General features: G+C 36.3%; 1 protein-coding gene across 1 annotated transcript in view; it reads left to right on the top strand.

The window, feature by feature from the left end:
- Positions 1 to 21,443, top strand: part of PRKCE (protein kinase C epsilon) — a gene marked incomplete at both ends in the record, with an annotated part of 282,775 nt that overhangs the window by 175,212 nt on the left and 86,120 nt on the right. The window contains 8 exons of the mRNA XM_080615806.1: positions 1,691 to 1,850; positions 3,010 to 3,044; positions 4,404 to 4,489; positions 6,636 to 6,765; positions 9,491 to 9,633; positions 10,809 to 10,905; positions 12,470 to 12,684; positions 13,968 to 14,141. Of these exons, the coding sequence (XP_080471932.1) occupies positions 1,691 to 1,850; positions 3,010 to 3,044; positions 4,404 to 4,489; positions 6,636 to 6,765; positions 9,491 to 9,633; positions 10,809 to 10,905; positions 12,470 to 12,684; positions 13,968 to 14,141 (1,040 nt within the window). The remainder of the gene's footprint in view (positions 1 to 1,690; positions 1,851 to 3,009; positions 3,045 to 4,403; positions 4,490 to 6,635; positions 6,766 to 9,490; positions 9,634 to 10,808; positions 10,906 to 12,469; positions 12,685 to 13,967; positions 14,142 to 21,443) is intronic.

Below are 21,443 nucleotides of genomic sequence, written 5' to 3'. Positions count from 1 at the left end.
CTTTTGGAATAATTCCAGAGCTTTATAAAGTTAATAAATCATTCAGAAGCTGGAAAGTTGGAAATAGGAGTCTCTGGTAGGATTTCTAACTGCTTGTGTTTTATTCTTTGTGGAAAACAGTCGTTGGAAATTTGCGGTATTCATTAGACATCAGAGTTTTTCTTAATGCATAAAGATAAACGTAATTGACAACAGAAAAATAAATATAACTGATAACTATTTGGTACTTTTTATATCTTTCTTAAAAAGGGGACCTAGCTTTGTGCGGAAGCCAATGTTTATTTACTGACAGCTCACTAAGAATGGAAAAGCAATGCCATTCTTGCTAATGTCATGGGTTTGAGCCCTTGCTGTTGGTGAAAGAAGCTGATCTCGATTCATGGGTCTGTGCCCTGTATTTTCTCAGGATATCAACCCATTGGCTTAATTGAAGACCCTTTCCTGGGAATTCTTAAATCAATACCTTTGAAATTTACAAGCCGCAAAAAGAGAGTTTATTTTAGTGTTTGTGAAAGAATCTGAGCGTACTATAGGTTTGAGTTATTCTCAGACTTTTAATTTTCTTTGTATTATTGTTAAATACTGTACTGTGGCTTGAACAACTTGTTCATGTACAGAAAACCTTGCAACAGACCGAAGCTGGCATCTTCAGCCCATCATAATGGTTCAGGGTAGCTGAAATTCAGAGAATGACAAGTGTTAAATGCACATCAAAGTGTTACATGCGCTGAAGTAGTGAGTGCATAGATTCAGTTGACAGCAAATGACTGAATGTGGTCTCCTCCAGATCTGATAGTCTGTTTTGCAGACATACAAGTGGCTCAAGGAATGCTTGTGAAATCTGTCTTTCATTAACAACAGTGTACAATTCTTCATTGCTAACTCATTCTCAGCTTTTGCTAAATGCATATAGAATACTATGGAGGTGTTAGTGATACTTCCCAAAATAAGGCCTTGTGGAAAAAATGACCCAGCGTGCTATGGAGAATTTTTTCCAAACGTTTTCATTCTGTGACACATCAACTTCATTTTTTTACTTTCTCTACCATTAAATCTCATATACAATTGAACGGGAATTGGTTAAGAAGAACAGCTTGCTTCCTTTGAACAGTTTGCTGAAAGTATATTAGTATCAAAGTCGATTATTAGAGCCTGAAGCTCAGATCTTAGTCTACAAAGTAAGCGGTTCTGGAAGGAATTTTTGTTCTGTCTGATAATATGGATTTGTACTCAGCTTTCTTACACTTGCTGAGTGTGTGGGGACCAGGAGTCCCCTTGCTGAGTGTGTGGGGACCATAGGGATTTTTTGGTGGATTTTTTGTCCCCCTGAAGGTCAAATGAGATGAAAGTATAAGCTGTTTGGAGAGTCCAACTGTAATTACTGTTAAAGAGGTTGTCAGTGTGCTTGATAGTGATATAGCACAGAAGACATTCCCAGCTTACCATGAATTTACAGATAAAGGTTCAGAACAAACAGAAGTTTCTGTACATGGCAATAAAACCCCTTACACTTTAGTAATTTGCTAAAAAAAGAAAACTGACCCACAACTTAGGGAAGTTATTCTGTGCACTGCTAGGTAGAGATGATTCTCTTTATTTTTGAAGAATATCTACTATGTATTGCATTTGGGTTTTCCCGTATTTGTCTGATACAGCCAGTGCTTATTGGGTTTTTTTTCCTCTGTTTCAGCACCCAAAGACAATGAAGAACGTGTGTTCCGGGAACGTATGCGCCCCAGAAAGCGGCAGGGTGCTGTGCGACGTAGAGTACATCAGGTTAATGGACACAAGTTTATGGCCACTTATCTTAGACAACCAACATACTGTTCACACTGCAGAGATTTTATATGGTATGAAGCAATTTTGCTTTCTTTGCAACTTTGACTTAAGGAGTTAACATTTCCTCGTGTTTTGTTGAAGAGTATAGAGTAGCAGTTCTTTTCCTCTTCATTTGAATATTAAGCTGTCATAAATTCAGCAGATGATAATAGGACTGTTAAACTTCCATCATCAATGTTAGAATTTGTTGTGTTTCTGGTTTTTTTATTCTCTGAGCCACAAAGTTCAATGTTTTCCTGATTGATACACACTATGAATTCTGTGTAGACAGCCAGTCTAGTGTTGTGTAGGTGCCTAAATGTATATTTAGACCTTTACATTTTGTCAAGATGACCGAGTTCTTCATTAGGTACTAAAATATCACCATCATCCTCCTAAGAAATGCCAGGCTCCTATACATCCTACAGAAGTTAATGGAAGATGGGAATATTAGACTTCTAATGATCCAGGGTTTGCAGTACTCAGTGTACAGGGTCTTTATTATTACAGTGTATGTCAAGAACTCCCTTTTAGAAATTATTTATGTTAACTTTGAGTACTTGCAATTTTCAAATTGGGAAAAGTGGTGGAGATATTCAGTTTTCAGTTATTTTTCAGCAACATTGTGGCTATTTTCCAAAGTTACCTAGAGATACTGAATTCTGCCTTAATACACGTATGATCTGATGTGATCTATAATTAATATTTCTTAAGACTGTGTAATGAATCAGTCTTTCTTAACGTGGAACAACGTGAACTGTACATGAACTCAGGTACATTGCTCTCAGAAATATGTGCAGGTTAATCTTTATGTTAGGTAAAATGATTCCAAGCAACAAAATTAGCAATTTTGCAAAAGTGTATTCTATTCTCTCTATTGAGAGGCCTGCTTGATGATCACTTTATCAGCTTGTGGCTTCCCTCTCCATGTACCCTTTGGCTTCACCTGTTTTATTACAGTAAATGTGTCTTTACTTCTAACTCCATTCATGGCCTATCGTTCTGTTTCCTCTTGACAGCTGAAATGTAGTTCCTACATGGAGCTGCTTTCAGTTTAGGCATGCAGTATCAGATTATTGTTTATAAGAAGCTATTCTTTTAAACTTGTGCATGTCCAATAAGGAGAGAATTTTTTTTTTCGTTATTAAAAGTATGTATTATTCATTTTCTCAAACACTGTTTTATTTTCAGGGGTGTAATAGGAAAACAGGGATACCAATGTCAAGGTAAGAGAAAATCTACAGGGGGACAGTTTGAACATACGTATTGTATTGTAATATATAAGTAAGAAGATATTTTCATCAAGCATTGTATAGGTACTGTGCCAAGAATTTAGCACAAGATGATCATAAGAAGTTTGTCTCACCAAAGGCACAATCTTTTTAGCAAGGCACAGTAAGATTTTTCAAAACTGTTGGACTTCATTATTGTTTATGAAGTAGGAACATAGTTAACATCACTGAACAGCAGATCCTAGATATCTCTTAATGCACATCCAACTAGGGGGGGCATGTCTGCAAATGTTGGCTTCTTCATTTTTCGCTTTGTTAATTTTAAGATTATGAATTTTTTATTCTGCCTAAGATTCTTTGTTTAAAAATGCCAGGTAATTGCAAAGACTGTAATTAAATAGATGTGATAATTATAGAGGTCACCATTAGAGAAGGTTATAGCAAAGACTACAGAAGTGTTTAATTTTCAATTCCATTTTTCAACTCTGTTTCTTGTACTCTTGATTTTTTAGGATGATGTTTTTCTACTTAATTCTCATCTGATGAGTAGAAATAATCAAGTTAGTGATGATTTTTCAGTTACAAAAGACTTAATGAAATCTCATTGTAAATAAATGCAAATAATGATTTTACATGCTATAATATGAATTATTGTATTACACATTCAGCAGAGGTTCCTTGAGTTCTGACCTTTTTTTTCCTTACAACAATGACCAAAACAAGAAGAAAAAGAATTCATTATTTCACTCTGTAGGATTTTTCTTCACTTAATGACCTTGAATCCTACAGTATGATAGACCTTGTAATTGCTAATGTTATCTGTCATATGTGCAAATGTTGTTCATTAAGTAATCAGTATGAATATTGACAGAGCATTTTTGCCTCCTGAAACCTTTTACAGTTATCAACTTATGATAATGTGTTACCAAAAGAATGTTTGACTTCATTTTTTTCTGTCGTCTTTTACATTGAGTAATCTTTATGTCTCTTTTCCTCTGGAAGCTCTACAGACAGGAATTGGTTTTGTCGTGTATAATACAGAGATCATGGACTTTAAAGAAAGAAATCAAATATGTAAAAACTGAGAAAAATTGTGGTTAATATTTCAGATGGTAATTTGTAGTTTTACATGCTGAGATGTTGGCAGATATGCTTTAGTTCTTTTAAAATTCTTTGGTCTCTTCAAAGTCTCTTTCTTCTGCTTTTGTAAGCCAGACTTACTTCATAGGACTCATCAAGTCATCAGTCACTTGCAGCCTTTTAAGGCCCAGCATTTCTAGTTTTCTGTATTCAGTCTTTTCCTTTCAAATCAATCTTTATGAAAACTTATTCTTTTATCTGTTTTTTGTTTAGTTTGCACTTGTGTCGTCCACAAGAGATGCCATGAACTTATAATAACGAAGTGTGCTGGCTTAAAAAAACAGGAAACTCACGATGAGGTAAATGTTTATAAAATATATTTTGCAGATAGAACTCTGTCTTTCATCAGTTAAAAATAGTGTCATCTCCTCTGTTTAATCAATAAATGTTACAGGCCTTTTTGTGCCCTTCTGGTCATCTTGTAGTATAGCAATTACTTTAAAATGACAGATTGCCATAGCAGTTTCATTTGCATGGGAATTCTTGTACAGCAATTTATTTCTAATTAGTAAACTTCTTGTAGTATCTGAATGCTTAAAGGCTTAGTGGGCTTTTTGCACCCCTTTACATTTTTAGCATTCTCCATTTCAGAGTTAATCCAAGTTTTGGCATTTTAATTCAAAAGAAGCAGCCTGGGACCCTTTGTCCTTAGCTGCATTTTGTGTGGCTGAGTCATTAGCAGCTGATAGAATAGGCAGTATGCTTGGGTATCTTACATCAACGTAAAAGACTGCCCAGAATTTGCTTGCAAAGAATCACCTCAACAAAGACTGTGTCCAAACAGTAAAAACGTAGAGAAAGAGCCATCTGAGTGTTGAGGAAAACCCGCGGATATTGTAAAGATGGTAGTGATAGCACGAGGTACTACCTAGCTAACAGGTTTTCCAGCATAATTACTCCCTACCTCTAATAAGCTTTTGGATATTAATGGAATTAACACAATATGTGTTTTGTTATCATGCATTTAAATAAATGAAGACATCACCTGAAAATTAAATTAGCTGTCTTCAGAACCATACTGTCAGGAAGGTAAGTATATCTGCCAACAGCATATTCAGCTCTGAATCAGAATTGGAAATGAAGCAATGCTTTCATTTGAGTTAAAGGTCTCTCTTGGCTAAGATGGTCTTTCTAGGCTTGGTTAGGAAATTACTGTCAATTTCTGTGGACAGTCATACACCAGGGAGCAGTGTGGCTGCTGAAGTGTTCAGCTCCCTTAGATTCTTCAGTTTTAGGGTATCACTTTGTGGCTGGGTTGGTGAGGTTTATGTTATTTTAAAAAGTTGTAGCCCTCCACTGCAACCAGTGAATGCTTTATCTTATACAGATGGGGTTTGTGTGTGTGTGTGTGTGTGTTAACAGAAAAGCTAATAAATGTTCACTCTCCTGTTCTGTTTCGTGCAACAGCAAGGACCTCCTATCTTTCATTAGGTGAGGTAGTCTGTAGGTGATCCCAGTTCCTTGGCCATACAGAAAAAGAACATTTCTTAGTTTTATTTCATAAAAACCGTTATTTATATGCTAAAAAACCCCTAGTTTTAAATTGCACATCAGAGTTGTCTGTAATGGTTTAAAGCTGTTCTTTCAACTTTGACATGAATTTGATTGAGATGCTAACTGATCTCATTCTTCCTGTTGTGCAGTTGTCTGCCATTTTTTATACTGGAACCATTCTTTAATATCTGATTCACAACCAGTATTTTATGTTCAAAACTTGATCACGCGCATAGGACCATTGAAGGACTGTGTCTGGCTACACAGGAAGATACAAAATCTTGTGTGGATTTATATTCCCAGGCTCCAGACTGGTGGAGACTTGCATGCTTTGCTGATATAATGCTCTCATTGTTTAGAAGGGGTACTAGATCACTGGAGAGAAGCCAGTGGTAATAGGAAAGGGAAGGAAAAACATTGAAATAAATCTCCTGCTATGCAGTGCCCACTATAAAAAATTATCAGTTATGTCTTTTAATTGACAAATAATCATACCTTGGAATCCCTGAATGCAGTGATTTATCATTGTCATAATCTAAAGAAGAGTGGGATATGAAAAGATAAAGAGGTTGTGATATATTTCTTTCTCAGTCCTGTATGAGTTTGGCCTGCTCCTCCTCAAACAATTGGGAGTGACTTCCTTGCCTTCCACATAAAGAGATCTTTCCTGATAGCTAGGTATTTGTTGTTCCCAGAAGTACTAGGAAGTAGACTTCAGTCTTTATCTCTTGGACAACAGCGGCCCTTCCTCCTCCTTTCCACAAATAAAGTAGGAGAAAATAAAGTATGAGAAGACTTCTAGAGCAGGAGTATATCTAACACAAAGATCATCATCTGCACATAGACCTATTTCATCTTGTTTGAATTCTGTTTGGTTTCAAGACATAACAAAGCGTACACTGATTATAAAGAAATTAGTGTGAAATATGCTGTGCTCCGCTTTCCCAGCAGGTGGGATCCCAGCGTTTCAGTGTCAACATGCCTCACAAGTTCAGCATTCACAATTACAAAGTGCCCACCTTCTGTGACCACTGTGGTTCATTGCTCTGGGGTCTTTTGAGACAAGGTTTACAATGTAAAGGTAAGGACTGCCACATCAGAGCTTTTCTTTTTTCTTGGTGAGTTACTTAGAAAGACTTCAAGTTATTCTGTCTTTTCTAGCATGTACACAAGTGAATAGGAAGTAAGTAGTAGGTTGCTGTAAGGTTTACCATAAAGGTTAGAAAATGGTCCTTTATCCTGTCTGCAACACCAGTCAGTAACAAGTGCAGAGGGCAGAGGTGTAGAAACACATGTTGCACCCCCTGCAGTGCAGGTTTATTGCCACAAAGGAAATTAACAGATGACAGAAAATTAGTAGCATGAGAATTTATATCCCTTCAGCTTATATGCCTGTTGTGCTTTTGTGTTTGTGGTGATGGTTTTTAAACATTTTAAACATCATTATTCCAGTTACTTTTCCCTTTAATACCACCTTCGAAAGTTCCTATTATGTGTTGGCTAGGCTAGGCAGAACCAGTCCTGTGTGCCCATATCCAAACGATGAGGTATTCTGATATCTAGCCAAATCATTCTTTGCGATGGTCTGCCTCTGCTCCAGAAAATAAAGAATTCATTATGTTCTGCAGCTTAAGGACTGTGTATTATGTACAGTAACTGTATGTGAAGTTACTGCTGGAATACGCATTCACGTCATTTTAGCTGACTAACAGAAATTGGTGGTTCCATATCTCCTTGTTTCAAGCAGATTTGTATATTCTAAATGGGGGAGAAAACAGTACAAACACTTGCAAAAGAAAGTGATATTTTAGAAATAGTGACTAAAATACTTCAATTAAGGGATTGAGAGGAATGATCTCATTAAGATTGTCAGATTCTTAGAACATAGTACTTAGTGGGATTAGAAGCATTTTGATTTTGCTACACGTTTATGAATAGGTAGGTCCATCTTCATATACACAAGGATCATGTTATTTGCACTTCTCAACTGCAGAAATGTGGAGTCACACACATATATATAAACATGTAGTATATGGACTGTATCCTTTGCAGTATTAAAGGTGAGACATAACTGTAGGTGAAGGTCAGACCTAACGTTTCATGTCACAAATTGCTGAGCAGCAGGGAGAAGATTTCTTTCATAACAAAGTGATACCCAGTGAGAGTGTTCTGAAGTTCAAACCTTCCCTTTTGATTCTAGATAGTGAGCAGTGATAAAATGTTAGACTTTAAATACTGTTACTTTAATACTATTGAAGATTTTGTTCAAATGTTATCTTAATTATGGTGCAGATATGCTCAGAGACGATTTTTCAATTAAACCTGATTACTTTTTTGGTTTTGATTTTTAATCAGAGCTATATCTCTCCACTTAATCTGTGAATATATTACTTCACTTTCATATTATCTCTTGAGTACCATAGTGGTTCATTGACTCTTAATTGTAGAAAATAATGCTATTTCACATATATATGCAAATTATTTCACGTATCTATGAGAAATAATGTTATTACTGTGTAGCTGATGCATAGAAGCAATAGTTCAGAGAGCCTATGTGCTTTCCTCATGATCATAAAATTAGTGCCAATAAACATGCAGTGTTGTGCACATGAAATCTAGAACTTGGCTGAGCTGGAAATGTCATCTTTCTGTGCTTTGTTTTCTATTTTCACAAGTGCTGAACCATGCTCCCTTCTTCAGAGAGGTGCTTACTTGCCCAGTGTGGTTATTAACATTATGAAAAGTGCATCCCAGAGGTTTATTCTTCTTCTGTATTTCCACTGCTTATTCCTGTGCTTATTTTACAAAATATTTTCATGAAGTTGGACTGTACAAAATTTTCCCGCTTGCTGTATTTCAAGCAGTTCCGTTCCTCAGTGTCCACTGGTATAGATCTTAAGTCAAACACTTGCCACTGACCTTTCTCACTGAATATACATGCATTGAAGATACCGTGTGTAGCAATTTCATTTTGCTATTCTTGTAACATGGAACGTACTTGAAAAGGAAAGGCACCTGCTTTCTGAAGTTACTGCTGTAGATAAGAGTGCCTGTGTATAGTCCCAGAGATAAAGGTGTTTTGTTTCTGTACGGCTTATACAGTGAAAGCATCACTGATGCACGATATAATGAAATGCAGCTTTATAAATACATGATTTCTTGATTATTTTTTTCTCTAAAAAGTAATAAAGTGAGGAATTCGAGCAATTGAATTTTAATGTACTGTTTAATTACAAGTGCAGTTTTGCTTTCTTTATGCCTTGCTCCACAAGAGGGCAGTGAAGTCTAAGGTAAAATGACATCTGTGCCTGGCATCTTCACTCTGCTATTTTTAATGGAGCTATATGCCCCCTACCCCATAATCTGGAAGCAGTGTAACCTTTTTTCCTCTTACTAGTATGCTAGTTTCAAGAGATGGCATTTAAGAGAAAGAGCTTAGTGAATTGGATGCCACCTAAAGTGTCTTAACAGTGCCAAAGACTTTCATTAAAAACACTGTTGGTTTTATGTCTGCTGACATTGTTAATCTACTTGAGTAAAAACGAATAAGAAGCATAACACATGGGGGATTAATGTTTGCTTTCAGAAGTGGACTGCTAAAGTCCAAGCTCTGAAGGACTCCTAATTCAAGTTCTATATAAGATTTACAGGATTGTTAGGTATTTTCATTTGTTCCTGTGTCTGTTCTAGGTACTGTGTGAAAACATTGTTCTGCATTGGTAGGTCCAAAGAGGTCTGGTTTAAGTAAGACAAATGCATGCCAAGGTAGTATGTAATTTACTGTATTACTTTACATTTCATTGCAGTTTGCAAGATGAATGTACATCGACGCTGTGAAACAAATGTGGCACCAAACTGTGGAGTGGATGCTAGAGGCATAGCTAAAGTTCTTGCAGATCTTGGAGTTACTCCAGATAAGATCACTAATAGTGGGCAGAGGAGGAAAAAGGTAATTTTACTATGCAATGTCACATAGAAAAATGAGCTAAGTATGGCTGTATTGTAACTTTACTAGTTGGGGGGGGGGTTCAGTCACACACTCACCTTGTACAAGAGTTTTTTTTAAGTCAGCACAGAGCTAAGACTTTGGCTTTTGATTTATAAGTGCAAGTCATCCATTTTGAATTTTGATATGAAGATTATTTTGACCTGCTAAAAATTTGCAAACCTGGAATCTGTATAGAGTCTAGAAGGATTTCCCCTTTATAATTTTGAGGAAGATTTGACAGAGAAACAGTGTCTGACACAACAGTTCAGAAAAACATAAATGCCTCTTTGGCTCAGAATTGCTATCAGATAATTGATTGATTGAGACGCAGCACTACTGCTTTGCATTGTAAATGCTGATAAGGGAGCAATGTGCTGATCCTCATGAAGAAGAGCTCTTTGCCAGATGATAGTTCCAGAGTTATCACTGTTCTAGGAAAAACTAGGCTGTTCTAGAAATAAAAAGCACAGGTCACCCATAAGTGCATCCAAGGCTGATGGAGTTATTCTTGATTGAAAATATGTATACTGGCTCAGAATATGGCCACACTTTCTATTTGCATGGTGTGACAAAGAGACACATTTCTCTCATTTACAGAAATACACAATTTTTACCATAATTTCTTAAAACATTGACATTTGGTTCTGTTATTTTTCCTGATTATTGCACACATGGGTCCCATGTACACTGTTTTTAAATGTTACAGAAATAAATTCATTCTTACAGGAATAAATTATTTGATCTGTGACTCCTGGGAAAAGATGTTGTTATGATGTTATTGATGAGTTTGTAGTGCTTGCTGATACTTGTAATTAAATGGATATACTTCAACACAGACTCATAGTGGCTATTCAAAACTTTCCCATTTGCTGGGTATGCTAATTACACTTATTTAATTTTAAGAACCTATTTTTCTTTAAATTGCCAGCTCTTTCTTTTTTTATATTATGTGCCCATTTGATATGATGCCATGAACCTTATGGTTGAGGTCCTGCAAGAGAGAATTTGTAGGGGTAATCTATTTCAGTAACATCTTCAGTTTCCTTCATACTTGTATTTGTGAATTTAAGTTGTTAAATTTCCTCTTGGCATGGGAGAATCTCATAGCTGAGTACCCCTTTTGGAATTGTTCTTAGCTAATTGCAGGTGCAGAGACTCAACAACCAGTTCCTGGAAGCACGTCATCAGAAGAAGATAGGTCAAAGTCAGCGCCAACTTCTCCATGTGATCAAGGTTGAATATCTCTTTTTAGTTCCTAATTTATATATATTGTCACTTATCTTACTTCTTTATAAGGAGTAAAAAAGCTATGAGCAACAGCCTCAGTAGAACCAAATCAACAAATTAGTTACGACTTAGCACTTAAAGTTATGAATGGCAAAAACTTTTTAAAAGGGACTGCTTTTCCTTTCATTTGAATCTGTGAAATTAAAGGGGTTTTAAAGGGAAAATTATAAAACAGTCATCTTAAAATACTGTGATATTTACTAGATGAGTCCTTGCCTAACCAGATATCTTTCTATAAGGAGATTATATATTCTATTGTAAGAGTGAGGACATTTTAAATAGTACCACTGAACTTGAGAGAACCTTTATTTATCTAAACCCCTCAATCTATTGATAAGATTTTGAGGTAAAATTGCCTCCTTGCAATTCCATTTTGAAGATCTGTGATAAAAAAAACTTCTATCCATTTAGGCTATTCTAGTATATGTTGTCTCTAAAGGCTTTGTAAAACCATGCTTCCTTTCAGTGATTTTTTTCATGCATAGATTTGAAGACAGATATTTTAATCATCACTGATATGACCTGATTTCATTGAGCTGTACAGCCCTGTTTGACAGAATGTGTATATCAGCAGCACTTTTTGAATCTGATCTGATTGTTGTTTTTAAAAATCGGAAGTCTATGAGGTATCTTATGTACCGTCACATGTGTAAACTGATGAATGAAAAATATTTACATCAAGGTGGGTACGTTTGTGTCAAATTCTTTGAAATTGTTTTCAGTTGAGAAGTTTTTCAGCCTTATTTTTAGGGAAGACACTTCCAAAGCTCCATGGTAATAAGTACTCTGAAACTTTGAGTCCAGAACTCATTTAAATTTGTCAACCTTTTGATTTCACGGAGTAGTCCAGTAAAATTGTTGCTTCCAAGGCCATCAGGCAAGAGCTTGAGGCAGACCCCGAGGTCTGTTAGTTACCAGGACTAACCTGAGTATTTAACACTGAGAAACCTTTCAGAACTGTTTAGCAGATCTACACAATTGCTGCTTGAAATGGTGTTAGGAAGTGGTCAAATCCTTTATTGGCAGGCATCTGATAACAGCTGGATCTGAGTAAGATGCTCCATTCTGTTTGACTTCAAGGACTGTGGTGCCCAACTATCCTTTGAACTTTTGGAGACACAACTCCGAAATGTCTAAAATACTTAAGCAGGAAGATGAGTAAGTGCTGCAGGAAGATAGGGGTATTCAAAACAAAGTACTTCTCTGTGGTACAGGAAAACCCAAGAGCACTAAAACAACTATTTGGCAACTATTCTGCCTTATCGTTCAAGTTTTGGATATGTCATCCTCTTTGCTTCATTTTAAAAGGCCACCCTTCCTGTTAGAGCAAGGGTTTGGCTGATTACTGTAAGGTGGAGAAGCAGTTTGCTGAATAGGTACCCTTAACCACAGGATGGTCTACACAGCATTTGAGAATGACAAATATCCCTTCCCAATCTGATACAGACAGATACAGGCTGTTTTCTTGATGGTTAGTTAAAACAAACACTTTTTTCTCACATTTCCACAGAAATCAAAGAGCTGGAAAACAACATTAGGAAAGCGTTATCATTTGACAATCGGGGAGAGGAACACAGAGGAGCGGCTACATCGTCAACAGACAACCAACTTAACAAACCTGGGGAGAATGGTGAAAATGGGGAGGTCAAACAGGCCCAGACCAAGCGAATAGGCCTCGAAGAGTTCAACTTCATCAAAGTATTAGGGAAAGGCAGCTTTGGCAAGGTCAGTAGCTTGGGTTTTGTTTGTTTATTTTGTTGGGATTTTTTCTCTATGATGTAGAGGGGTTTTTTTACTGTACTGCTTTGAAAGTATTCACAATGACATTCAGAAAGTGCTTCCATCCTAGGATTTTCCTTTTACCCATTGGGTATAAGCAGCTTATACCCCACAGATGAGGAAATCAGCCCCCTGATTAACTGGCATTTTCCGTATTTCAGCTCACTCTGTTAACTAGCCTCAAGCCTTTTGAAACAAAATGTCACTATTTCATGAGACTGGTAACGATGACATACATACATACTTACTGTTCAACAAGATAATTAGTTGCGGTCAAGGAGGAAAAATCAGCTCAGGAATAATGCTGTGGAGTTCTGAGTTCATTCTCTTTCTAGGTGATACCCAGTTCAAGTTTATGTATTTCGTAGAACAGTTTGTATGCTTGTTTTTCCTTAGTGGGTGTGTTCAGTGCTGGAGGAACTCAAGCATTTCCACACAGATACGATGAGTGCAAGAGGCTCAGACAGCTGCCCAAAATACCACATACGCAGCAAAGATGAAACTCACCAGCTACCTTCCTGCAGTAGGGATTTGATGAGAGTGGAAGGGGCATTTTTCAATTTACAGGGCTTATAGATTTTCTTTTCACGTGGCTGTGAACTGTGAAATAAAAGAGGGGGACTGAAATATGAATCTGTTTCACAAGTACACTCTTCCTTCCTTCATATACAGGAACTGCAGATGAGCAGGGTTGAAGGGCTGAAGCAGTTCTTTTGTCTCCCTGTTTTCTAATCCTTTCTCTGAAGATTACACTGGCTCCAAGCCAGAACTGACCTTAACAGAGTATAGGACTTGAACCTTAAACAATAATAGTAGTTAAAAGCAACAACTTGAGAGCAGACAGAATGGTGCATAGGATTGTATAGTAAGCTCGTCACTCAAATCTCACTACCGAAAATGGGAGATGAAAGTGGGAAATAAGTATCAGCTTCCTGTTTTAGTTTTTGAGATCTTACTAATAGGTACTTGTTAATATTTTGAATGAAGGGATAAAAACTTTTTCTCTTCTGCATTCTTAACTAACAAACAGAATAGATACCATCTGTTTCAAATTAAAGAGTACCAGAGGTATATTTTTCTAAAATTACATTACTTCACTTTTAATTTTATAAACTTATAACTTAATTCAGGCAAGTATGTATCTGTATTTCCAGTGCAGTCAAACTAATGCACAACACATTTCATGGTATTTGTTGTTCATGTGTAAACAGAATTTCTGTTTGGTTTAGGTAATGTTAGCTGAGCTAAAAGGAAAAGATGAAGTATATGCAGTGAAAGTCTTGAAGAAAGATGTCATACTTCAGGATGATGATGTAGACTGTACAATGACAGAAAAGAGAATTCTGGCATTAGCACGGAAACATCCATACTTAACACAACTGTACTGCTGCTTCCAGACAAAGGTAAGCTGCATGAACCCTTTACCAGTTTATTCCAAAGGAACAATATTTACTATTTACAGAATAAAGGTAGCAATGTAAAAAGTACAGCATTATTTAAAAAAACATTTCTGAGACATTTTTGACATTTCAGCATTTCAGTAGTATTGAACAGGAATACTGGCTGCTGTTTAATAGCATTACTCTTGCCTTCTAAGTACCAGGAGATGGCAGTAAGTGAGTTAAAAAATTAACCCCCCCCCACATGCATAAACCACAAATGAGGTGCCATTTTCTGAGTTTGTTCTGTTGTTGTATTATTTGTTGAATTAAGTACAGATTTTTTTAACATCCAGTATTTAGAGTAAAAGTTCTAAAGCTGTTGGAAATTATATTAGGGCAGGACACTCATCTTTTCAGTTTTCTTGTGCTATGTAGTATGTAAAATGTTCAGACAAGAAAGGGAGTACGAATACTGCTTATTGGATAAGTTCCTATAATGCTAAGGTGCTTGAGGAGCAGATAGAAGGAAAGGGAGGGAGAGCTGATAATGAAAGCCGGTTCCTGTGGTGTGTTCTTAGTTGATGATTTTTCATACAGAATTCCTCTTCATAGCACGTATTTTGTATTTACTTTTAAAATGTAAGTGAACATTTGGATGGCGCAGCTGACACTGTAGGATTTCTGAATACAGTCAAAGTGCTTGAAACCAGTAGTGTTCACGTGATATTTCTGGGTTTCATTTCTCAGTCTCTTATTTCTCTCTTGCCGTTCAGCTGAGCTGACAGTTTTTTACCTGGTTGTCCAGAAAGCTTTATGGACAAACAACCTCCCCTTTCTCCCCCTGTGTGGTGAATCTGTTGTACAGGTAGACTAACAGTCATATATAATTGTATTTACAGAAGCATCCTTTATTTTTTAAGTGCCTGATAAAGTGTTTACTATTTCAGAGCACTAAGGTTTGAAGTTTTGCCCACTGAACTAAATATACCATTCTTTTCAACAGGATGAGTTTTTAACCTGTAGGTGAGAAGTTCAGATGTTAGTATATATGTATGTTTTAAATAAAATACCTGAAAAGAAATCAGCTTCCTTCAAACTTCTGTTTTGTTTTGTTTTTTCTTTCAGTAAGACACTACATTTGAGTATCTGAGTCAACTTAATGGAAACGTTTGGTAGATCAAATAATTAAATTAGCATATCAAACAAAATTAAGAGTTGCTTATAGTGTGTATGAGTGTATGTGTGTGCATGTGTAAATACGTACATATTCACATGTTTTAACCAGGACTGTGTATGGCAAAAATGAGCAATCACAATAATTATGTGTGTAGAATTACAGAAAAGCTGTATCTGAAAGATCTTCCAACAAACTTGTCAGGAAAGCTAATAAGGCAATAGGAAAGCCATAGGAAAATGGCTAGTAGGATCAAGATTATAGTGTCTTCAAGTATGAAAATAACATATGTTAAATATGTTTATACAGTTCTTAAAATAGTGAAGATTCATTAGTGTTTTATTTACTTTGAAGCTGGCACAAAAAAGTGGCCCAGGAAGGTGTGCGTACAACTTACGTCTACAGAGGACGTTTCATGTGTTCAGATTTTCATTTCATTTGAATATATGTGTGAACATACTCTTTAAATGTTTTAACATATTTTTTATACTAGAACTGGAATTGAGCATTTTACTTCAGATAAGTGATAAAATGTGAAAGTGATAAAGTAAGTGATAGAAAGATTGTATGGGGTGAGGGATAAGCTCTGTGAACAGAGAGAGGGACCTTTAGGACTAAGGCAGACTGAACTCACTGAAGTGTAAATAAATGTATCAGCAAACTGATGTGAATCATGTGGCAGAACATCAGTAAAGATCAGGGCTACATTAAGTGAATTATGACAGAAGGTTCTCCTGCTACTCCTCTGGTTTCCTGGAGATTCCTTTCCTTTTCTATTTCTCATCTGTTCTCCTCTCTTTCGTATCATGCTTTCTGCCTTCTTCCCTGCTTTTCAAAGCCACTCATCAAAGAAACATATTCAGTTTTTCTCACCATCTCCTTGCTTCCTAGATCTCTTGACCAGAGAGTAACTATAGTTTGTGGCTTTTCTTGAACTCAAAGGAACTTACAGTTAAATGATTTGTAGTTACAAGGCATAGGCTACTGACTCTCCCCCAAAACCAAAAACTACACCTAGTGATACCAAAACAAATTAGAAGTTCAGCACTGAAAAATTGAGGACATTTTTTGAGCACAGCCTATGAACTATTTGCAATGAACTCCTAAAGAAACAAAAAATCCAAAACATATGTAAAAATAAATGCAATAAATCTGCTACAGTTATAAATTATTTATGAATGACAACAAATGAAAATGTACCAAGTAAATGAGTCACTGGATGATTTGCTTAGGTTCAGTGAAAAAACAGGTAGAAAAACTTGTTCGAACAAACATGGTCTATGGTTAAAATAGCTTTACCGAGACAAAAGCTATTGTACAATAGAACTTAGAATGTATTTAACAGTAGTGTATAGTTAGTTATGCTGTGATTATATGCTGTGCCACAGCTGCTGAACTTTGCAGAACTGGTCCCTGAAGTGATCATGTTGGAATTAAATTTTGCATTTCTAGTAGAGCATATTTGTCATATACACCCTGACTTAATGGGGAGATTGACTCAGTATTCATTGTCAAAGCACTCAAAGGTTCACTTTAGGTAATAAGACTGCTTGCTTTGTTCCTCTTCCACAAAAATGGGAATGTAGGAGTTTGACTTTATATCAGTGTTTTCCTTCAGTAAGGTGAAGACACTGCAGGGAAGTTGTGTATATGCTTTTTATAGTAAGTATGCTTCAGTATTGTTTGGGTTTTATATAGAGCAGACTTTTCATTAGTATCATTTACTAAATGATAATGCCATTATGACAAGAAGTAGGGGATCATATTTAAAATTATCTTGGATTCAGAAATCGTGCCAAATAATGGCTAATAACAGCATTACACTTTATACACTAATGGTTTTTTAGCCCTACATATCTGAATTACTTTTAGAAATCCCATCTAGCTGCCTTACCTTAAAGGAATATTCTTGGAACTGGTAATTCTCATGTTCCTACTTAAGCCAAATGCTGATTTTGATCAAACCATTTTTCTTTTAAGTCCATCAAAAATGAGCTCCCCCAAAAATCAACATTCTGCGTTAAAATTATATGTATTACAATATTATGCTTCAGGGATTGTTTTGCCAAATTCTGCAGTGACCTGGAAGTCAAAAGCTGGCTTCTATTCCAGAGCTTAGGAAAAAGTGTGCAAAGCTGATATATGTTGTTTCTTCTGTATTAGTTCAAGATACGAGCTCAGCAACCCAGTTCTACACATTAGAGAGAATGTAAAATCTGTGGGTGGGACCTCAGCTGATGTGGTTTTACGTGTAAGGAGCTTGGATATTTTAATGTAGCATATCTTATAAAACCATGACACAGTTTGATAGTATTTTTCAACACACTTATACTGTCACAGCATTTCCCTTATTGTTTCGTCAGAACATTGCCAGTGCATCTATCAATGCATTCAGAGGCTTGAGTTCTGGTTTGCATGTAGTTTGTCAGCTGGGATATAAATGAAGAATACTGCGTTCTATATTTGGCAGTCCCATAACAGAACTTGCCCATGGCCTAGCATAGAGGGTACTGCATTTTTGCAATAACTGAGCTTTCCTTATCATAATCTTTCATTTATTCAGAACTTCTTTTTGTCTGTTATTGAGAAAGTTACTTTTTTCAATACTACTACTGTTTACATTCACCTTCATCCTTCCTCCTATCTTCTCTTTCTTTATCTGTATGCTAGCTCCCTGTGTTTTCAATAAGGAATTTCTTACCTGACAATAACACTGATGCTACGCAATTCCCCTCTCCAGTGTCCTCTTCACCCCGGCCTCATCCCATGCTTCAGTGATCAACTGTGGAATGGTATCAACATAAGGTTTTATTGATAATGGTTCTGCCAGGTAGCTATTAGAGGGGGTTTAAATAGAGCTATTTTCTCTGAAGACATCCTTGTTTTTATGATACCTTGTTCACAGCTGGAAGTTTCAGAACTGTGAAAATAAAGCCCTTTCTAATGGAAAGTTGAGATTCTACAAAATAGAAGTGTAACAAACTTCACTTTAGCCCTCAGACACCCCTGTCAAACTTCTTCATAGTACTTAAAATGTTCTTACCTCTGCCTAGGAGATGCATACACATGTATGTGCATACCTTAGACTTTATAATGAGTTATCTGGATTATCAGAAATCTTTCTTTTTTTCATTTTATTAAGACAGTGAAAGCTTTATTCCAATAATTCACTGCTTTTAACATCTAATATTTGCTTTTGTATCCAAATTAATGGAATTAGATAAATTTGAAAATAGTGCTCTCCTGCTCTTTTCAGAGTGCTACATTCAAGGAAACTGCTTTGTACGCAGGCAAGGGTAGAGGTTACTACTAGAACAGAGCAATTTTCCTGTTGAATGGTAGAGTTGCATAACTTTTGAAGGACCCTTAGTCATCATTATAGCTATTTCTATTTGAGGAAGCAAGTGATTAAGTAAAGGATAAAGATAGCCACTTACTACAGGTAAATAGTTAGACTTATTCCACACATAAAAACTTATTTATTTTTCCCATTACAGTTGTCTGCATGTTAAAAGCAGTGTATCTATTAATAGCATAACTCCTGGGTTGACCTGCAAGGCCATTCAGTTCTTTCCTGTGTTCTGGTGCTGTAAAGTAGGGATTAGCCACATGACACTGACAAAACTGAAGGACATGTAGGAATAGGCTGTAGTGACCCTGCCACAACGTCGTTGATCCCTTAACTATTATGTTCTACCTAGTGGCTTGCTACTGGTTTATCCTAGATTGTAGCTCTTGCAGTTCAGGTTCTATTTCTTTCTGCATGTTTGCACTGTATCTAGCTCGCTCTGGATAATGCTAGAAGTTGTAAAGCTGAGATTTAGGAGATTTTATTTCTATTTCAGCTGTCACAATGTTCCTTTTGTATTCTGGCAAATCTCTGAACCTCTTTCTCCTTCAGACCTCTCTGTAAAAGACGAGTAATCAGTCCTTCTTCTACCTAAAGCTTGTATTTAAATGCTTCCAAGCAGGATTTGGAAGTCTAGTAATACTATGTTGTTAGAGTGTACAAGGATCAGTATGGAAAGGTGAATCACTGCAGAAGGTGTAAAATGGAGTTCCGTTTTTGAAGTGATCTGCTTTATCAGTGTAAGAACATGTAAAACAGCTAAAGGAAAGAGAATTATATGCTTATGATGTCCTCACATCATGTTGTCTAAGTTAAGAAGAATCACTGTAGTATGTGACCAAAGCTGTCTTTGGTAATGTAAAAGCAAGTCTTATTTCTGTTATGTATGTTTGTACAAAAAAGTAAATGTCTTCTGCAATAATAGCTCAGAGGAGTGTCATTTATGATATACAGTGCAAATTAACCTAACTGACTGGCCACTGTTACATTCATCTGAGACTAATTAGAGCTTATAATCCATTTTATCTGGTATTCTTGTGCTTTTGTTGCTAAGCAGCTAAAGCTATTATGCAGATATTGCTATATGGGTGTAATCAGTTTAGCACAAGTTTGCATTGCCTTTTATTACTAATTAGTGTCAAATTAGGACTTTTTAAGGCCCAATTCTGTTCATTATTATCCCTGCTTCAGTGAATTTGTACATATGTGAAACAAAAGACTAAATTAGCCCCTGTATTTTTAGCTACTTTAGTGCTAAAATATTTTAATACAATTTAAATATAAAATTACAGGCAAAGGTTACTCAATGGTAAGTGTTAACTATGGTGAAAAGGTAGAATAAAATGGTAGGTAAGCATAGAGCAATGTTATTTATGCTGTTTATATTATAGTACCTTTATATATACATTAATACATATTTATAGTCAAACTAAACCTTAATGTTTTAACTATAATTATATGTGCATATACAAAGAATATGTGCAATAGTAGCTATTTTTTTAATGCACAGCCAGGTTCTACAGGCAGTCTGTATCATAACAAATTAAAATTAACTGATATTGACTCATTCTTTGGAGCATTTCCTGAAGCATTAGAATTTAGAGTGGTATCTGGTGATGTTTCATATAGCATAAAGTCAAGAAGTCATGTAAATAAATGAAATATTGACAGACTAAGATTTGCAGAAATTTAGATATCGTGTATGTTAAATTTAGACTTCCTGTTGACTGTTACATGTATGAATGCATTGACCACGATCACTGTATTGTCTAAAAGTAGACACTGTGGTCAAGAATAGTTGTAGCGGTGAAGCTGTGATGATTAAATACTGTAATCATTGTCTCTCACACACACAAGTCCCTGTTTCCAGCATGATGACCCGGTTTTGGGAAACTTGCTATTATGCTGCTCAGTTATTGCTAGCTGCTCTTAAAGGATTATTAAAGCCTGGTTAGCTCACTGAAGATTCATTGTTCACATTAGTCCCTTTAGTGTTAAACTTCAAGTCAGGCTATCAGTGCAGCCAGGCTCATCAAGGGCCCGTAGGAGAAATTACTCCTCCAGCATCAATCAGAAGAGTCTAAATGCTTCTCTTTGAGACAGGAAAGACTTTATTTTGTGATGTAGCACCCAAACTGAACAGGACTCTTTCACACCCTCTCAAAGCTAGGGCTTGTTTCCTAGTTTGCATGTATACAAGTGAGTGCTGCAGCTGCAGCTCCATGGATTGCTTTGCTGTAACCAACTGAGGCTTCGACAAGCCCAGGAATAGTCCTGAGTCAGCATCTGTGGCCAGAATTCACTGCCATCATGAAATAGGTGAGGGCAAGCTGGAGTTTGCACTGATTTTTACTTTGGTCCTCAGGCCTGCATATTAGGCCTGTGTTCACTGTGTTAGAAACATCTTGGTGTAGCCAAGTGTAGAATTCAACTTCCAAGATTTTAATCCTGATGTGATCATGTGCAGACAGGAGGTTTTTAGGGTAATAAGTAGAGCTAAAGGCCTTGTAGGTATTGTTTTCATATCTTTTGGACAGAGTAGCTGTAACTATATATTACGCGCTTTTCCTCTTGGGAAAATGTGTTTCTCCAGTTGAGGCATGTTTGAGGGGAGTAATTTTCAGAATGTCTACCAGATGCTTTGCCAGTAACTCCCTTGGCAAGTCTGTCTGTCTTGTACACAGTGCTTCAGCAAAGATCAGAGGAGACAGGAATATTGTCATCCAAACAGGGCAAAGGGGGTAGCAGACTTCGAACAGACCCATCATTTACTGGGTCCACAAAATATCTGTTTAAGCTT

Source organism: Psittacula echo (assembly GCF_963264785.1).
Source record: "Psittacula echo genome assembly, chromosome: 4".
Taxonomy (NCBI): domain Eukaryota; kingdom Metazoa; phylum Chordata; class Aves; order Psittaciformes; family Psittacidae; genus Psittacula; species Psittacula echo.
The sequence above is the reverse complement of the archived record's forward strand: the minus strand, read 5'-3'. Positions and strand labels throughout refer to the sequence as shown.